The sequence below is a fragment of the Myotis nattereri genome (assembly GCF_964212035.1).
Source record: "Myotis nattereri genome assembly, chromosome: 6".
NCBI classification, from domain to species: Eukaryota; Metazoa; Chordata; class Mammalia; order Chiroptera; family Vespertilionidae; genus Myotis; species Myotis nattereri.
In genome coordinates, this window is record NC_138081.1 from 11,766,637 (window position 1) to 11,787,433 (window position 20,797).

Below are 20,797 nucleotides of genomic sequence, written 5' to 3' on the forward strand. Positions count from 1 at the left end.
AAAAATATTTCTTCCTTGAATTTAGCTTTTATAAAATGAAAAATCCCAAGTAAAATATCAGGAAAATGCCTGATATTCTCAGAGCATGGCTGGCATGGCTCAGTGGTTGAGCATCAACCTATGAACCAGGAGGTTGTGGCTGGATTCCTGGTCAGGGCACCTGCTCAGTTTTGGGCTCAATCCCCAGTCGGGGGTGTGCAGGAGGCAGCCAATCAATGATTCTCTCTCATCATTGATGTTTCTATTCCTCTCTCCTTCTCCCTTCCTCTCTGAAATCAATAAAAATATATTTTAAAAATATCAGGGAAATGAAGAAAGCCTTAATAAAATCAATCAGAAGACCAAATCATGCGTCTTCAACAGGGGTCCTCGAACTACGACCTGTGGGCCACATGCGGTCCGCCGAAAACATTTATCAGGCCCGCTGGGTGTTTTTGCCACTGCTGCCTGTTGCTTAGCAGCCGACTCGTCCTTGGCCCCAGTACACATGTGTGGAATGTGCGCCGCACTCTCTGACTCCCCTCCTTCTCTCTGTCTCTCAACTCCTCCTCTCAGTCTGGGGTGTGATCAGAGGAGTCACGAGCTTGCCTGTGCAGAGCCTGCTGCTGCCTGAGGACCAAGGTAAGAACAAGTTAGGGTTGTTTTTTTTTAAGTTAGGAGGTCTATTTTTTTTTTTTTTCAGTTAGTAGGGCCTTTTTTTTTGAAGTTAGGAGAGCCTTTTTCCAGAATGAAACATCTGAAATCTCCAACCAGATCTAGACTAACTGATGCACACTTGCATCACTTGTTACAACTAGCAGTGACAAATATGGAACCGGACATTGACCATCTCATTAGCCAAAAGCAGGCCCATAGTTCCCATGGAAATACTGGTAAGTTTGTTGATTTAACTTTACTTGTTCTTCATTTTAAATACTGCATTCGTTCCCGTTTTGTTTTTTTACTTCAAAATAAGATATGTGCAGTGTGCATAGGAATTTGTTCATAGTTTTTTTTTAAACTATAGTCCGGCCCTCCAACGGTCTGAGAGACAGTGAACTGGCCCCCTGTTTAAAAAGTTTGAGGACCCCTGGTCTTCAATATAATGAAAACTTGCATGTTTGGTAGGGATTCTGTTTCCCATACTCTCTACAGACCCACTTCAGACAGAAGTCATGAAAGAAAAGCCTTCCTTATGAGCTAAAGGGACTTTCTGCTCAATTGGCTGACTCTGAGGGACAGTCAAACACCCAGTCAGCAAAGGGCTGGCGAGAGGAGCAATGCATAGCAGAGTTTTCAGCAATGGCTGAAACCCCTGGGGTTAGTTGGCCACAAAATGTGACAACTGAGAACATCTCCTCTGTACTCCTTCTGTAACTAAACTTATCTCTCTCTATTACTGGACACGCTTATTTTATTTTGTCCACCACCCCACTCCTGGCCAGACTGTATGCTCGGAGAACTTGGGGTATGTCTGCTTTTCTCATTATCATATCTCAAGCACCTATCAGAGTGCTGGCATTCAATGAACAAAAGCTAACTTTAAATTGAGCTGAGATTCTGCTGTAATAAATAAATCAGGCAAAAATGGAAAAAATTAATAGTAAGGCCTCCATTACTTAATAATATCTCATAGATATTAAAGTTACTTTCATAGTATCAGAATTAATAACTGAATTCTGAAGTGGGAAATCTGCTGAGGAATCATTAATTGCTTAAAATCTTAAGTTTGGAAAACACTATTGCTTTAAAACTAGAGTCCTCTTACTCCTCAGTAACTTTTTAATGGTTTCCTTTGCTCAATTTAAATGAACCCAAACTCTAACTCTGTACCGGAAGGAGAGGGAACACTGAAAGCAAACCTATTACCTCTATTTACAGTTTCTCACCAGAGGCCCACGGGCAGAGGCACTGCTCTCTCTAAACAGGAAGCCACCACGCAGCCAGCGAGTCTGGATTCCGCTTCCAGGGCTGCCCTCTGTACACACTCGAGAATTTTTTCCGGCTGACTTCATCATTAATAACTATTTATCAAATCTGCCCATATTGACCAGGTGAAATCCCTCCCCACAGATCACCCAGGACTTTGTCTTCTCTCGTCTTCCTTCAAAACAGAAAGAAAAAAACAAAACTTTCAACTTAAACTTCCCAGGGGAAAAAATGCCAGAACTATGAAAAGACTTACAGAGAACATTTACTTTTAGTGTACAGTCCCATGGACCTGACCATCACAACAAACGGCTGGCTATTTTCACAGTCAGCTCCCCAGTGCCTCTGTAGTGCTCTTAAACCATCTCTCAAAATCAGGACACAAACAGGTCTCCTCTCCAGTATGTAATTTTTATAATTGCATCAAATACACGGTGAGTATCTTTCAGGGAATTTCACCAAAACCAAAGAGAAGTTCAAAGATAAAACTGCAGCAGATCAGGGAAAACAGGTAGAACTGCGCGGTCACAGGACTAGCCTGCAAGCTGTCCTTAGTCTGGGGCACCTGATCAACCCCACAAGTCCACGGCCAAGGGCTAGGAGGGCCAAGGCGTGCAGCAGAGCTGCTCCTATCTCCCCTCCAGGGGTCTAAGCTGTAACTCGCGCTCTAACTGCTCTGCAGTCAGGGTGCCCTGGATGGCTTCGCAGCCCGGGTTGAACACAGAGTAGGCGCTTTTCTCTCCCTCCTTCTTCTCCCCGGGACCTCGTGTCCCGACATACATCCAGTAGAACAAGGACAGGACAAAATAAGCCAGGCCAAATTCCAGTTCCACAAACAGTCCCAGCAGGATCAACCAGAGAAGAACCTTCAGGAAGGTGATGCTGGTCAGGAAGGACTGGTCCCGCGGCAACGGTGGGGGAACGGCTGTCCTCCGTGGGGGCTGTGACGTGCTGCTCCCAGGCTGAGCGGCTTCCTAGGACACAAACAAGCAAAGGTAAACATAAAGGGTAATGAGGCTGAGAGGATGAAAACCAATCTGGAGAGGCAGCTCTCATTGTCCCCGGAAGGCTTCTGGCTCATTGATTTCTATTTCCTTGCCCTGCTCTCTAAAACAATCATCTCCCAAAGAGCTCTTGTGCCCTGCTCCGACCGGCCCCAAACCGGTCAGCACTTAGTGAGATGACCCGATGAAAACCCTACAGCACTCAGATGGGTTCCCTTTGTGGGAGGCATTTCCTCAGAGGAGTCTGCTGCTAACAAGAGCTAATGTGTGCCCCACACAGAAGCCCCCAGTCATTGGTAATGCAACAGCCACGCCTATGCTTCACACAGAATCGATATGGTAGTTGATTTGATTAGATGAGCTAAAATTTTGAGTGACATGATTCTAAAATGAGGACTACACCAGAAACAGGAAAGAAAACCCCCTCTACATATTCAAAAATAAAAATTGCTGTTACAGCTACAACCTTCCCATCCTATACATCCCCAGGCCAAGGCACTGCCTCCTAAGCGGGCTCTCGCCTCCTATCTCCTCCCTCCCCACGCCATCCTGTGTACATACAGCTGCTAAATGAATCTCCTAAAACACCCATCAACCTCCTGTTCACAAGCCTTCAACAAATTTTTATTGCCTAGAGGTTAAAATTTAAACTCTTTGGGCTGCAATCCAAGGCCTTCCATTTATTCAACAGATAGAAATGCCAATACACAGGCCGCTGTGCTGGTGCTAACGGGAGACACGGGGATTTAGGCCATTTTAGGGAGCTGGGTCTCTACTCCAGTATTTTTTCCAAACCTCTTTGGGTTTGACCTAGAATAAAAGATACATTTTATACTGTGACCCAGCATGCATGTATATGTATATGTATATGTATATGTATATGTATATGTATGTGCGTATGTGTATATGTAATAGAAAAAAGTTTCACAAATTAACAAATATCTTCACATCATATGAAGCTGTTATTTTCTATCCTATTTTTTATTTTAACAGAGGACTAGATTTCTCTAAATTGATGTCACCACTTACTAAAGGGTCATGACTTACCATTTGAAAAACAGTCTAAAAAGTTTCCTGCACAGCACAATCTGCAACTGTACAAATGAACCCTCTACTCCAGTTCCACTGGTCTCACTGCCGAGGCCATTGCCCGTCTGGCCTGGAATCGCCTCTGGTCCTCTCCATGCCTCGGCTCCTTGCCTTCCTTCCAGGCAGGCATGACTGGTACGCTGTGCATGCCTCGACCTTCTCCACCACCGAGAAGGTGCCCTCAGCCTTCCGAGCACCGGCTGGCTCTTTCTCACTGAGCACCAAACTGTTCAGCTAGTGTCTTTTTTATTTATTTGTTTTAGTAAGTTAAACTCACAAACAAAACAGAAGCAGACACAGATACAGAGAACAGACTGACAGCTGTCAGGGGCTGGTGGAAAAGGTGAAGGGAATAAGCAAAGAAAAAAACCTCATGGACACAGGCAGCAGTATGGTGATTTCCCTGAGGGAAAGGGCGGGGGGGGGGGGGGCAGGAGAGGGTAAAGGGGGGTAACTGGTGATAGAAGGAGACTGGACTTGGGGTGGAGAACAAACAATACAATAATACACAGATGACTATTAAAAAGAAACTGTCTCAAAAAATAATAAACCCGAGGTAAAATAATACTGAAGTATCTTTTTTTTAATCCTTACCTGAGGATATGATTATTGATTTTAGAGAGAGGGGAAAAAAGAGAAAAGCTAAAGATAGACAGACAGATAGATAGATAGATAGATAGATAGATGGAGAGAGAGAGAGAGAAACATCGATGTGAGAGAGAAACATCAATTGGTTGCTTCCCATACTTGCCCTGACCGGGGATCAAACCTGTAACCTTTTGGGTGTAGGGGACGAAGCTCCAACTAACTGAGCCACCTGGCCAGGGCTGAAGTGTCTCTTAATATAGGTCACCTGTTACCCTAGATTGTCACCGTGAAGATACAGACTGCCATATATTATCCTTGGTTGTCTCCAGAGCCAAACAGCACCCACACATAGGTTCTCAATCCACAGAAGAACTTTTAGTTCATTTCTTCAGTTATATCTCCTCTTCTTCACTTCATTTTATTTTTTTAGGATGTTCTTTTTTTTTTTCTTCACTTCATTTTAAAAGGGATCACAACTATATTTGGTCTCAATAAAATATGCAGATCACCCTGGCCAGGTGGCTCAGTTGGTTGGAGCATCACCCTGTACACTGAAAGGTCACTGGTTCAATTCCCAGTTAGGGCACATACCTGAGTTGTGGGTTCGGTCCTGGTTGGGGCACGTGCAAGAGGCAACCAAAAGAAGTTTCTCTCTCACATTTCTCTTTCTTCCTCCCCTCCCCTCCCCTCCCCTCCCTTCCCCTCCCCTCCTCTTCTCTCTCTCTCTCTCCTCCTTCCTTTCTCTCTAAAAATCAATAAAAACATGTCCTCAAGTGAGGATTGAAAAAAAATACAGATCATCTGATTTATATTGCTTCAGAAATTCTATTTTGTTAGACCCTTCTTTTTTTAACATCAATACTGTAATTACCTTTTCAGTCAAGGCCCTTAACATATCATCAGCAAACATCCCACCCCAACAGACATTTATTAAATAGAAAAAGGTCCCTTTCTGATTTGACAGTGTACACAATAGGGAAATCCCTCAGGTCTTAGTGGGAACTAATATAATCAATTTATATTTAAGACTACTCTGGCTGCCAGGTAGAGAATGGGCTGCGAGGGTAGACGTAGGGAAATTGTTAGTAGCAGGGGGCCCAGTAAGAGAGGACCAGGCAGAGATTAAGGTGGTGACCCAGATGTCAGAGAGAAATGATGGACTGATGGATACAGAATACATTTTGAATGTGTATGACTTGAAATTCATAGCAAACTGAATTTTACTATTGAGGGAGTATAAAAATAATGCTTGCACCATCATTTATTTATTGAGTGCCTTCAAAACGCCTGATCTCCTGCAATCCAGGCAGGCACTGGTATTCCCAATTTACTGGTAAGGGATCACTGAGACCGTAAGTAACTCCCCTCAAGTCACACACCAGGTGATAGGCAGAGATGAGGCTGGTCTAGGATCTGAGAATGGTCTCCCTCCAAAACCCGCATTACTTCCTTAGGAGCCTTTGTGGGGGAGGGTAAAGGGGAGGGTAAAGAGCTAGAAGTGGGGAAGATTAAAGGAACTGGCAAAGGGACAAAGAAAGGAGAGGAGGGGTATGGGACGTCCTCAGCCTCGCTTGCCTTTGTTCCAGTTGCAGGGCACCTTCTGTTGTGTGGCAGTGGGAGGGTTTGTGGTCTCACAGCACGTGTCGGCAGTTTAGGGAAGATGCTCCCATTCCCCGATACCAAGCCGCGTCCCACCTCCGGGCCTCTGCACTTGTGCTAGTAGTTCCCTCTGAGAGGAATGCCCGTCCCCTCCCGTCACCTGGCTGGCTCCCTCTGCTCCTATACACCTCAGCAAAAACGCCACAGGTGGCCTGGCCTTGTCCCCAGGTTTCTGCACGAGTGGCTCCTTCTTATGAAATGCCACCTCCTGGTGAGGTCCTGCCTGCCTACCCAATTTAAAGCAGCGCTCGGCACCCCTCACCCCAGTTCACTAGCACAGTGTCTGCTCCTCATTCCCCTTTCATAGCATTCACCATTCTCTTCTTTCATTGTCTCCTCTCCAAAAGCTGGTTCTGTGAGAGCAGCGTTTTGTGTGTCGCTTTCAGTGTCCCCCCAGATTGAGGGCAGTAGCTGGAACACAGTGGGCACATGACAGGATTTTGCTGAGTGGTGGTGAGGGAAAGGAAGACACAAAAAGGTGACTCCTGGATTTGAGAGGCTGATGCAAAGACTGTGCTTAGCCAGGTGACTCCAAAGGAAAAGCACATCTGAGGAGTGGGCCAACCTGAGCCAAGGGTTGGAGGTGAGGAGTTGCAAGCCAGGTGTGGGCAGTAGGCCCTGGGACTAGATAGTGCCCGGTGGCTGGTGGGAGATATGCCTGGGAGAGAGGCAGAGGGTTTCTACAGGATTAAAAGAAGTTACAAGCATTTTTGTCCTATTGTGGCAGAAGCTTGTCACAGAAAGGAAGAAATTTGAGAGTGGGGGAAGGAGGACGTGCTCGCTTCCTTATCAATGACTACTGAAAATTACAAATAGAAGGCTTAATATATCTGACATGCCACTGTGCGCCACCAAAATTATTAGGCAGAGATGGATTATAAATTAGAAAAAAAATGTAATGAGAATTGTCACACCAGAGCAACCCCAGGAATGATAAGTGAGTGCATGAAAATGAGCCTAGGACAGAAACAGCTTGATTAATAAGAACCAACTGCAGGTCCAGCACTTCCTCTCATCCTGCGGTCAGGCCACCAGCTTTTGGGTTTTTAACAGCAGAAGCTTTCTCCAAGTTCAGATTCTCTGGGTCCAACTCAGTGACCTCAGATTCCTCTGATAATGAGACATACGGTCAGAAACTCAATGTGTGGATTAGACATCGTTTTTTAACTGCAGGGAGAAAAAAGGGTAGGGGAAGTGGATTCTAAAATCTTAAGTAATTGTGCTCAGGGGGTTCTAATTGACAATAAAGTTACCCTGAGACAAACTGCATGCAAGAAAATGGATTGTTTGAACCCTACAGCACCTTTTCTGGGAGTCAGTTAGAACCCTGCCTGTCATGGAGAACATATCAAACTTAAGTAACAATTCATGATTTTTTAAAAAAAAAAATCCCTAAAACCAGATGTTGTGGCCCTAGCTGGTTTGGCTCAGTGGATAGAGCATCGGCCTGCAGACTGAAGGGTCCCAGGTTCAATTCCAATGAGGAGCACGTACCTCGGTTGCAGGTTCCTCCCCGGCTCAGGCCTTGGTTGAGGCTCAAGCAGGAGGCAACCAATCAATGTGTTTCTCTCACATCGATATTTCTCTGTCTTTCCCTCTCTCTAAAAATCAATGGCAAAATATCCTCAGGTGAGGATTGAAAGAAAACCCAACCAGATGTTGTGCAATAATAAATGAACTTAATATAACAAAAAATTAAGGGAGTAAGGTACACTTCTGCTCCAGAACATTTTAAATTTCAAAAGGAATTTTTGGCTCTTATTACACATCTGAGGTACAAAGGCCATGCCACAGATGGTCTCAAAGCACTGATTTTTCCCTTGCTATTTTGTCCTGTATTCCCCCTTAGATACTCCAATCTCATGTGCAGCTCACCTGGCCACTTTATTCATGAGTGAAAACTAGAGAAAGATACAGGGATGTGAATCAAGTTCATCTGCAGAATAAGAGCTACCAAAAGGATTAAAAGGCGAGAACGCTATCATACTGAATACTGTTTTCACCTTCAACATTCAGTATTGAACGTTTTGCTAGTCTAGTTCAATGGCGGCGCACAAGGGCATGCCACCTCTGGCAGTTACAGCCACCACACTTTTGCAAGTTTTGTATTCAAACGTGGGTTACTGGCTACATGTGATTCAGGTGCAAAGTCAAATGAAGCCTTAATTGCTGCCACTTTTTAATCAGCATCTAATTAGACCTTTCACCCTCCATTAGCGGAGGGCTGTGGCTCAACACGGTTGTGGAGAGGTTTCTGAGCGCCACAGGGTGTCACAACGATAACTCAACTCCTTGTTAATAACTCAAGGGCAGAGGAGCTTTCTTCCAGGACCCCAGACCAGAGGCTTCCAACGACTTTCAACAGACTTTCAACGGGGAGGATGAGAGGTGGCGGCAAGAATTTTTTCAATGCAATACCTGACTACTTAGGGGCACTGACCTCTTTCCCCTTAGATTGTAAAATTTTAAAAATGACGCCAAAACCTGTTTGGCTCAGTGGATAGAGCGTTGGCCTGTGGAAAGGTGCGGGGTTCGATTCCGGTCAAGGGCATGTACCTGGGTTGCAGGCACATCCCCAGTAGGAGATGTGCAGGAGGCAGCTGATTGATGTTTCCCTCTCATCGATGTTTCTAACTCTCTATCCCTCTCCCTTCCTCTCTGTAAAAAAATCAATAAAATATATTTTAAAAAAATGACAACAGCCAACACGACAACAGCCTATCTGTTGTGAATGAATCAAAATTACACCTTTTTTTTGGTCAGATCGGCAAAAACATGTTTTTTGGTGTACCACAGAAGTTTAGTAATTGTGTGCCATGAGGTGAAAAAGAATGAAAATCGCTGTCCTAGACCTTCGCTTCCCACCTGGAATCAGGAGCTGCAGGAAAGAAGTTGTCAAATCCACTTATCACTGGGGTGACAAAGAGAGACCAAGGCCCAGCCCGGGAGCAGGTGGGAGGCGCCTGAGGCCCCGCCCCCTCCAGCGAAGGCCCCGCCCCCTCCAGCAAAGGCCCCGGTGAAACCAGAGGAGGCGTGGCCTGTGGGCCAGGGCGTGTGGGCGGGGCCGCTCCTCCATCCCGAGTCTGCTCCTCACGGGGGCGGGGCCTGAAAGCCACCACGTGGTGGAAGGGGCGGAGCCTCAGCCGGAGTTTCCAGAGGAGCCACGACAGCGGCCCCGAAGCCAGGTCCCCAGCGAGGCCTCCCTTCTCTCACCTGAGCGAGGCCGGGCTGGGCCGGGGCACTCGCGGGCCTCGGTCTCCACACCAGGAACCGTCTTAGCCAGCCTGGGGCTGACTTTGGAGTGGCAGTTGCTTCCGCCTTCTCTCCCGAGGTTTGTGCGCTCTGCCTGCAAGTGCTGGGTTCGGCCGCCAGCCCGGCCCGTTTCCGGGCCTCTCGGAACTCGGCTAACCGCTGTTCCATGGCGCGCGCCTCGCTTCCTGGGAGCCCGCCGGGAAGCTGCGCTCGCGCAGCCCGGCGCCGGGCCGCAGTGCGCCTGCGTAGCGCGGCTGGGTGCTGAGCGTGCGCACTGGGCGCCGGGCTCCAGCGTGCGCCGGCTTTGTGACGTTCCGTGGGCTGTCTGTGCTGATGCCCCTCCAAACGTAGTGGATGCGTGCGGTGTCCACCTCCTCGGGCACATGGTGAAGAATCTAAAGCGTAGGACTGCTCCATCCTTCCTCTCTCTAGCCCCAGGCTCCTGCGGCGGGGTGGGGGGGGGGTGGTGGGGGTGGGGGTGGCTCTCATGTGCTCCATCTCACCTCGGGATCTGCTCCCCAACAGGCGAAGCTTGCTGTAGCAGGGGCCAGGTTGAAAAAGGTGGCTCTAATTGACAATAAATTCCAAATTTACTATCACATTCCAAATGCACCACAAGGTGTCTTACATGATCTTTGTCCTACAAAGTAGTTTAAATTCCTTCCCCCACTCTCAAATTTCTTCCTTTGTGTGACAAGCTTCTGCCACAATAGGACAAAAATGCTTGTAAGATTTAAAACTTATTGGGGTGCAGCTTAAAATGAAATACACAAATCTGTAAGTGTATGGCTCAATACGTTTGTAATTACGTAAATAGAACGTTTCCGGCACCCTGAGGGCCCCCTGTGCCCTCTCCCAGTCACTCCTCACCTTCCAGAAGTTCACAATTCAGGTCAGGGACTGCTAGGTATACTTTTAAAGCTCTAAGTATCTAGTTTAGTGCCACTCACATAATTGAGACTCACATATTTCTTGGATCTTGCTGAGTTTGAGTCAAGCAATGAAAATTAGAATGGGGTCTTTTGTTCATTCAGCAAATATTAAGAGCTTGCTATGTGCCAGGTATTGTACCTGGCGCTGGAGATGCTGGAGTGAACAAAACCAATGTATTTTCTCCGTGCTTACATTCTAAGTGGAAAGACAGACAACCAAATGCATAACTGCCTATTTACATTCAATGCAATGTCAGTGCTGATTAGTGCTCTGAAGAAGAGTAAAGTCAGGAACAGGAATGGCGGCGCTGTTTGGAGCCAATGACCAGAAACGACTTCGTTGAGGAGTTGCTGTTGGAGCAGAGCTCTGAATGAAATGAGTGACACCTTCAGATATGTGGAGAATAGTGTCTTAGAGAAAACAGCAAGTGCAAAGATCCTGGGACCTCAAGTAGTGTGCTTGACCTGGTCCCAAAACATCAGGGAAGCCAAGAGAACTGGAGGAGAGGGGAGGTGGGAAAGAATGATAGAAAATAAAGATGCACAGGTATCGAGGGCCTGATCATGTAAGACACCTTGTGGTGCATTTGGAATGTGATAGTAAATGACTAGAGGATTCTGAGCAGGAGATGACATAATATGACCTTTTTAAGAATTGATTTCCGATAGAGGAAAGGAGAGAAAGAGAAACATTGATATGGGAGAGAAACATCAATTGGCTGCCTCCCGCATGCACCCTGACCAGGGATAGAACATGCCCTGACCGGGATTCGAACCCGCCACCTTTTGGTGTGTGGGACGATACTCCAACCAACTAAGCCACACTAGCCAGGGCTGACATTTTTAAAGACTTGCACTGGCTGCTGGAGGTGGAGCCATGGAATAGTGCAAATGTAGGAGGGAAAATACAGTAATATAAAAGAGACTGTGACTCTTGGAGCTAGAGGGGTAGTGAGAGAAGTGGTGAGAATTGCCAAATTCTGAATATATTTTGAAGATTTGAACCAGCATAATGTGCAGATGGATTGAATGTGGAGTGTGAGGAAAATGAATCAAGGATGATGGATTTTTAGAAAAAAGGGGGGGTGGGGGGGGATGACAGATTTTTGCCACACGCCCATCCCACACACACCCTAAGCAACCAAATGATTGATGCTGGGACCCCCTCCTGAAATGGGGGAAGATCAAGAAGAGAGGATTATGGAACAAAGATAGATAGTTTTATTTTGGACATGCCAAAAGTTTGAGATGCCTATTGGACATCCAATGCAGGCAATTGGATAGTAAAAACTAAAATTCAGGACAGGAGATACATATTGGGAGTCATTAGCATATATATGGATATATATGTTATTTAAAGCTGTGAGACTAGATGAGATAACTAGAGAGTGAGTGTGGATAGCAGAGAAGATATTTTAGGACTGAGCCCTGAATAATTAGAGATAGTTTGTAAGACAGGAAAGGATGTGGTCATTATACTATGATGACCTCTCATTGAGCAATCACAGAGAAAATTTCTTGCCCATCTTGGTGTCAGGAGTAGGTCTGCTTCGCGCTCTCTCTCTCTTTCTCTTTGTTTTTTACAGTTTATACATTTATTCTAGAAATCCCCTTTCAGTGTCTTGGGCCCAGATCTGTTGGTACAAAAAGAAAAGTTTATCAGGTAAAGGGGGTAGGTGGACCCCCAACTCCAGGAAGTCACAGACAGGTATCATAGAAAACACAACTTGTGTAGATTTGTTTAAATAGTGATGGAGCCCTAGGCAGTTTGGCTCAGTGGATAGAGCATCGGCCTGCGGACGAAAGGGTCCTGGGTTCCATTCTGGTTGCAGGCTCCTCCCCAGCCTGGGCGCTGGTCGGGGCTTGTGCAGGAGGCAGCCAATCGATGTGTTTCTCTCACATGAGTGTTTCTCTCTGTCTTTTCCTCTCTCTTCTGCTCTCCCTAAAAATCAATGAAAAAATATCCTCAGGTGAGGATTAAAAAATAAAATAAAGTGTGATGGAAGGAAAGCCAAGGAAGGTGAGCCAGGCATCACCTAGGATTTTACTGGCATCCTCCAGGTGCCAGGTTCCACCACGGCAGCATCCCAGGACACGGCACGTGCAATGGCTCTGTCGTTCAGCCCTCCTGTGGGGCATCCAGACTGAGGATAGTCAGGGCAGAGACTGCTGCCAAAGGCTGGGCCATCTTACCCTGCAGATAGAAGAAGTGGGCACAGAGAGGCAGTAGATCTGCTTCTCTTGAAGGATTAGAGAGTCTCTCATTGATTGTGTTTCCCACTGGATAATCACACTGAGACCTTGGAGCTGTATTTATGGTCTCCTAGTAGGCATTAGACTTAAGGCATACGATTTGTGGCCTGTTGCAATCAGGGTCCCTGACAGGAAACATGGCATCTTTAAAAGGGTTACCCAAAGAGAATTTCATGAAGAAGTTAAGTTACAAACGTATGGAAGGATTAAGGAAGCCAGCAAGGGATGGTTCACAGGAAGTGTTACCAGCCTCTAGGCCTTACGCAGAAAGAGGACAGAGTCATCATCAGAACCCAGAAAGACCTGTAGCTATAGGAGAAACTGGAGACAAGAGAGCCCTTAAAGGAGCAGAGGGCAGGAGGAGAAGGGTGGGGGGAGAATCTAGAAGAGCAAATGGGGACTATCCAGCCCAATGCAATTGTCATCCCAGCTCCCATCTTGCTCTGGTAAACTTTATTTCCCCTTTGCTTTGTTTTCTGATTTATTGTAAATTTATTTTTTTCTCAATGCTTTGTAAACCTCTTTAAATTCTTTTTGGAAGAGGTTGAAAGAATGGGAAACAGTAGAGATGATCATGAAAAAACAACTCCTACTGAACTAACTTCATTTCCTTTTTGGATAAGGTTATGAGACTAGTAAATAAGCAGGGTCTCAAAGTGTACTTATAATGTGTAAATTTAATTTTTATTATGAAATGTTTTGTACATAAATTATGTGTATACATGTATATCATATTTGTAAGTTGTAAGTACTAAAATACCTATATGCAGGTGATATTCAGTCTTTGGCCTCAATTTTTCACTCTTCCTTACATCCATGCCATAAGGAAACCAGCAAGGGATGGTATATAAGGACAGAGTATAATTCCCCATTCCTTGACTTTTTTTTTTTTTTGTTAACCCTCACCTGAGGATATTTTTTACATTGATTTTTTGTGGGTTTTTTTGTTTTGTTTTGTTTTTTAGAAAGTGAAAGGGGGGCGGGGGGGGAGAGAGAAAAACAGCAATGTGAGAGAGACACATTGATTGATTGTTTCCCCCATGCGCCACGACCGGGGCTGGGGATTCAGCCTGCAACCAAGGTACATGCCCTTGACCAGGCTCAAACCTGAGACCCTTTAGTCTGCAGGCTGATGCTTTAACCACTGAGCCACACTGGGTAGGACCCTATTTGAACTGCACCTTTCAGGTTGCTTTGGCCAGTGGGATGATGGCCGATGTTATGCAAGCAGGGGCATGAAGTGTGTTTGTCCTGTTGGGGGCACCCTCTGAATACTTACTTTGCACTGCCATGAGATGAACTTGCAACAGCTAGCCACCTGGTCCAAGAATAATGAGTCACATGGATATAGTCACCCAGCTGACCTGCAGACCTGCAGTTTAACGCTGAGCTGCCCAGCTGAGCCCAACCTGAAACAGCTGACCCCAACTTACCCAAAAATGTATGAAAAATAAATGCTTATTTTATATCACAGAAATTTTGTGGGTTTTTTTGTTTATACAGAAAAGGGTAACCAATACATAGTCACTACTCAAGAAAAAGAATGTTTCTTTGTGTGCCTGTGGTCCATTCCTGAATACTTCCCACCCCTTCAATCTATTAATACAGTGAGTAACTTTAATAGATTTTCTATTAAACTACCCTACATTCTTGGAATAAACAAAACTCAGTGACTTTATTTCTTTTTAATCTTTATTGTTGAGAGTATTACAGATGTCCCTCTTTTTTATCCCCATTGCCTTCCTCTACCCAGTTCCTGCCCCACCCCAGACCTTCACCATCTTATTGTCTGTGACCATAGGTAATGCATATATGCATATAAGTTCTTTGGTTAATCTCTTCCAGCACCTCCCCTTCTCTCTTCACTCTGAGGTTCATTAGTCTGTTCCATGTTTCCAGGCCTCTGGTTCTGTTTTATTCATCAGTTTATTTTGTTCATTAGATTCCTTGTTTGTTTATTTTGTTTTTTAGACTCAATTATTGATAGATATGTATTTATTGCCATTTTATTGTCATATTTTTCCCCTTCTCCTCCTACTCCTCCTCTCTCCTCTTCCTCCTCCTCCTTCCTCTTCTTAAAGAATAACCTTCAACATTTCATGGAATACTAGTTTGGTGGTAATGAACTCCTTTAGCTGTTTCTTATCTGTGAAACTCTTTATATGACCTTCAATTCTAAATGCTAACTTTGCTGGATAGAGTAATCTTGGTTGTAGGTCTTTGCTAGTCATCACTTTGAATATTTCTTGCCACTCCCTTCTGCCTGCAAAGTTTCTTGAGAAATCAGCTGACAGTCATATGGGCACTCCCTTGTAGGTAACTAACTGCTTTTCTCTTGCTGCTTTTAGGATTCTCTCTTTGTCTTTAAACCTTGAAATTTTAATTATGATGGGACTTGGTGTAGGCCTCTTTGGGTTCCTCTTGTTTGGGGCTCTCTGTGCTTCTTGGACTTGTAAGTTTATTTCTTTCACCAGGTAGAGGAAGTTTTCTGTCATTATTTCTTTAAATAGGTTTTCAATATCTTGCTATCTCTCTCTTCTCCTTTTGGTCGGTACGCTTGAAGTTGTCCTAGAGGCTCCTTGCACTATCTTCATATTTTTGGATTCTTTCTTCTTTATACTCTTCTGATTGTTTTTGTTTGTTTCTTTGTTTTGTTGCTCTTTTTGCTTCCTAATATTTCAAATCGCAGATTCTGATTCTCAGCATCTTCTTTACTGTAAATTATTCTTTATTTCAGTTATTATATGATTGATTTCTGACTGGTCTTTTTTCATGTCTTTGATTTTCTCACTAAGGTTCTTGAAATTCTCACTAAGTCCCTTGAAGCTCTCATTAAGATCCTTGAGCATCTTTATAACCATTGTTTTAAACTCTATATCCAGAGGTTTGCTTACTTCAGTTTCATTTAATTCTTTTTCTAGAGATTTCTTCTGTTCTTTCATTTGTGACATGTTTTTTTGTCTCTGCATTTTGGCTGCTTCCCTGTGTTTGTTTCTATGTATTAGGTAGCTGCTATGTTTCCTGGAAGTGTTGAGTGGCCTTGTGTAGTAGGTGTCTTGTAGGGCCTAGTGCCTCAGCCACCCCAGTCAGCTGAGCTAGGTGTGCCACTGTGTGGGCTGTGTGCACTGTCCTGTTGTAGTTGAGCCTTGATTGCTGTTGGCATCACTGGTAGGAATTGACTCTTGGCCAATTAGCTATGAGGACCAGCTGTGATTACAGTGGAAGAGTTGCTGTGTAGGAGACACCCTATGGAGCAGGAGTTGCTTCAGTGGGGCTTTGGTGCTCACTGAGTCTGCCCCTTAGTGTGTCGCACATGGATGTGTAGAACTTTAATGTGGTGTAATCCGAAGCTAAGGTGTACTAGCTTTGGCCTTTGGGGAGGTGCAGAGTCAGCCACTTCCTCGAGCCACCCAACAGGGGCTACAGAGTGATCTGCAGCTGGCTGCTACTTGTGTTGGGTTTGGAAGTACCCAGGAGAGGCCAACCTGCTGCTAGTGCCAGGTCTTGGGCCTCTTATTGAGAGGTATGGAGCATGCTGATGCCAACTGCTGCTTGTATGAGAGATTTTAGGGAAGTCTGAAGCCTAAGCCAGGACAGCCACTGCAAATAGCTTGGGTGAGGCTGCAAATTAGATGGAGTGGGGTCTCAGGGAATTACCAGGGTGGAGTAAACAGTGTGGGCCAAGTTGATGGAGACTCACCCTGAGAGCACCCCTGTCTGTGAGAAAACCTCCCCAAGTTCTTGCCCCGATGCTAGACAATCCAGCTCCTCTCTGTATGCCCCTAGATTTCTCCAAGCCATGCTCAGAGGAATGAGTCCAAGTAAGTCTGCATTGGCCCTTTAAGAGAAATTGCCTGGGACTCCAGCAACCTCCTTGTCACTCAGCCACAATCCCCACTGGTTTTTATAGCCCAAAGTTATGGGGGTCTTCTCTTCCCAGCTCTGGAACACTGGGCTCGGGTTCTGTTGTGGGGCTGGGACCCCTTGCTCCTCACAGGAGGCGTCTGCAGCCAAAATATTCCTCCCAGTTACAAAAAACACCACACATAGTTGTCAGACTCCACACCTCCTACCAGTCCCAGTGTGCTTTCTTCTTTACTTCTCTAGTTGTAGGACTTCCATTCAGCCACATTTCAGGCAGTTCTGAATAATGGTTATTCTGTATTTTATTTATAATTTTGATGTGGTTGTGAGAGGTAGTGAGCACCAGCATTTACCTACACTGCTATCTTAGTTCTCCAAAATTCAGTCACTTTATAAAATATAAAATTCAAAGCTAGTTTGAACTTGGTATTTTTTAAAGGAATTTTGCATCTAAGTTCATTAATGAGATTTTCCAATAATTTTCTTCTTTTCATGTACTGTGCTTGAAAGGTTTTGATTTTAGGATTATCTTTCCCCCCTCCTTCCCCCCATTTTCTAGAACAGTTTAAATAAAATAGGAATTAACTTTTCTTTGAATGTTTGATAGGACTTAGTAGTAAAACCATCTCGGCCTGGTGTTTTCTTACATAAAATAAATAAATGTAAGCTACAATTAAATGAATCCATAGCTGGACAACACAGCCTTTTTAAAAAAGTGCTAAGAAATAGATCAACATTGGCCTGTCTGTCTGATGTTTTCAGAAGTGGCCTGGATGAAAGTATATAAAAGGCAACTTATCATATTTTCAAGTGATGAAAATTTGAAAGAATTCCATTAGGGTAAAAAAGAAAGGAATTTTATTCAATTTACTATGATTAAAGGATTGTGGAGATGTTCAGAGGGAACACTACCTTCTAAATTTGCATGTATATTTTTTATAGCTTTGTGTTTGTTTCTTAACTATTGACTTGAGAGCAGTTTGTTTCAGTAGGACTTGGAGATTTTCCCTGACTACACACTGAAGAGGAGGGGCCTTACATGGTGGTTGCTTTAGCTGCTACAGTCATCTCCATTGTCTAGTGAGAGAAAATCCCCATGCTCTCATGCTCTCTTTGTCCCTGTTCCCGCAGGTACCACATGCCAAGTTCTGAGCACTGTGCTTTATATATGACAACTCATAGAAAGTCCAGAGGGGAGCAGCCTGGATAATGATGTGTCTGTAGCAGGGTTTTCTCAGCCTTAGTACTTTAGACATTTTGGGCCAGATAATTGTTGTGGGTATTGTCCAGTGTCTTGTAGGATTCTTAGTCGCCTCCTGGCCACAACCCATAGTTGCTGGTAGCACTCCCTGCTATTTTTGTAATAACCAAATATGTCTCCTGGGAGGCAAATTTGGCCTCGATTGGGAATGGCTGGTCTAGAGATCATATTGTAGTAAGAATGGTGAAGGCAGTGGACGATTTGGGCCAGTGAGGAGTCATAGTGAAAACATGCCAGTTAGTTTTAGGAACTCTATTAAAAGGGCTACTGCGAATGGGGGAGGAGAATCATTCTGTGGAGCTCTAAAAGGCAGGCTAAGGCCAACAATTGAAATGTACAAGGTGACAAATGTAAAATATATTAAAACATTTTTTTTCAACAACTAAAAAACATCAAATGCATGGGCTGCCTTTCAGAACAGTGAGTTTCCTGGCACTAAGAGACTGACTGAGCACTTGTCAGGAATGTTTAGACGATTTCGGAGCTGAAGCGGGGTTTGGTTAACCTAGATGACTGCCGAATCTCTTCCAACTGGAGAACTTTGTTTCAGTCCAAGTCGAGCCAACTGGGAGGAGAGAATGGAAGACCTTGGGTCATCAGGCTAAGAATGTGTCAAATACGCTGCTGGTGCCACTGTCCATATCCCCTCAGACCTCACTATTGCTGTACGTGCTGATAGCTTGTTTCCACAAGCATCTGGACTGTCTGGCTGCAGGAGTGTGTTCAGCTAGTGCATGAGGCAGACTAGCAGTTCTGGGAGAGTATTCCCCCACCCCTCAAATAGCCTTCAGCCAGTTTGGAATAGGATTTGGTGGACCAGTACTCCAGCTTCCTCACTCCCTGGGGGGGATGACCTTGAGATGTGCTGAGCAGAGTCTCCCAGGAGTCCTCAGGAGGAATGAACCCACAGCAGTACCTGCTCATTAAAGCATCCTATATCATCTTTCTTCTCTTTCCTTTCTCACTTCCTGCTCCACCATCAAAACATTTCCCCACTTAAACCCTTCCATTCAAATCGTTATCTCCCAGAGAATCTAAGGTAAGACCTACACAAGACCTATGTAAGGCCTATGGACTTGCTTGCAGAGAGGAAGTAAACCAGAGGGCTGGTTGGTATTTCACATTTAGGAGCCCCTTGTCGTGAAGTTTGAGGCAAGCAAAACAGGGCTTTAGACAGTCCAAGGAGGATAATATTGGCGATGGGAATAAGAAGTGAAGGGAAGAGACAGGAAGGGAAGGGGAGGGCCACAGAGCTTCGACTGAAGCAGCCTGTTCGGGACAGCTGGGAAGGTGATTTGGCCCACGCTTTATGCGGGGCTCTGTGGAGGACAGAATCCAAATGACTGGTCCAGTCATTGTGACTGTCCTCCAAGGACGTTAGAGACCATTCAGTCGACAAATGTTGTTCAGACACCTGCTATATGCCAGCCTGTGCCAGGCTTTGAGGATATAGAGATGAATAAAATATAGCCCCAGCCCTGAGGACTTTAAGGTCTAGTTGGGGAGACAAAAACATGAACAGACAATTACACAGGGAAGTCTGAGGAAGCAGAGGAGGGGTACCACTCCAGGCCAGGGATTGAAATATGGGGAGACTGAGGCCAGAGAAGGAAAGCTGGCGAGGTTATGTAATTGCTGGGTACTGCTGTAGACAATAAGTATTTCTGATGATAGTTCATTTCTTTATATTACTGTCTTACACTTATTTGCATTAGAAGGTATTGCCGCATGACCGCTTGCCCACATCTGCTTTTGGCTTGGGGTCCACTTCTGACAGCGACTGCTGGTTTGAGCTTTGCCGTTTTCTTTCCCCCTCCCCTCCCTGTAATGACAAGGATCTTGTATTCCAGAAGACCTCAGTGGTCTTTGCTGGTTTCCCAGTCCCACCTGATCCCGCTATCTGATGCTTCCTCATTACCCTCTTTTCTATCATCTAAACTCCCTTTAGCATCCAAGACCTCAGGTTGTGACAGTCTCCTGCCCATCTGACTTGCCTCACATTGTTCTATTTTGAGTTCTGTTGTGCTTAGCTCTGATGCTCAGAAAAATGCTTCTTGTGACTTGCAGGACAGATGATCAGACAAAGCCCATAGAATTACAGCAAAGATTATCTATGTGTAAATCCCATCCTAAAACTCTCCTTAAAATTATCTAAAAGTATTTGAAGGAGAATCTCTTTGCAAATTGAGAATGCCCATAAAGAAAGCAATAGTTGTTGTATGTTTCAGATGTATAGGAATAAAGTTAAAAGGAATGCAAGCATTTGCCCTTTAAGTTCTTTCAAGAAACAGGTTGTGTTGCTAAATTACATGCACACATACCCACAGTAGTGTATTTCCTGATTTTTAACAAAGTCAGCTACTCAGCCTTTTCCCTGCTAATTCTTGATTCAGCCCTTGCATTTCTCTCCAGCCACGGACCTAGAGTCTGGCCTGAACACCGAGGTTGGGGCCCAACTAAACCCATCTTTCATCCTAACAGCATTAGCTGCTGCTGAGGCTTGTAGGCAAAGCTGGCCCCTTCATTACTTACTAGTAGGAACACTGCCAGGGCCCCTAACTCTGCCTGGTTGTTGCCTGCTCAGCTGTTAGTCATTTCAATGCTCTGGACACTGGGGAGCATTATTGTGCAGTAAGGTGGAAGTGATGGAGGGGAAGTGAGGCATTTCCTACCCAACACTTGGCCTCTTTCCAACTTGTGTGTGAATTTTCTAGATTTATATTCTGTGGAAAAAAGATTTCCTATCTGAGTTCTTTCTTAAATGTTTTTGTTGGGGTAAGCAGGGGACATCCAAGATAGCTGTGGATAAGGTGGATGTTATACTCATCTCCTCCCAGGACCAAACTGGAATTACAACTAAAATATAGAATAACCAACTGAAGACAAGCTGAATAGAAATCTTATAACAAAGGATTTACAGAAGAAGTCATATTGAGACAGGTAGGAAGAGTGGAGATGTGAAAAAGGCTTGCCCTGCTCCCATGGGC

General features: G+C 44.9%; 1 protein-coding gene across 1 annotated transcript; it reads right to left on the minus strand.

Moving 5' to 3' along the window:
• Positions 1-679: 679 nt before the first annotated feature.
• SAYSD1 (SAYSVFN motif domain containing 1) lies at positions 680-10,114 on the minus strand. The gene is made up of 2 exons (XM_081094898.1): positions 9,462-10,114; positions 680-2,882 (listed from the first exon to the last, which is right to left on the minus strand). The coding sequence occupies exons 1-2, from the start codon at positions 9,996-9,998 to the stop codon at positions 2,538-2,540; spliced, it is 882 nt and encodes a 293-aa protein (XP_080951024.1). The 5' UTR covers positions 9,999-10,114; the 3' UTR covers positions 680-2,537.
• Positions 10,115-20,797: the final 10,683 nt, after the last annotated feature.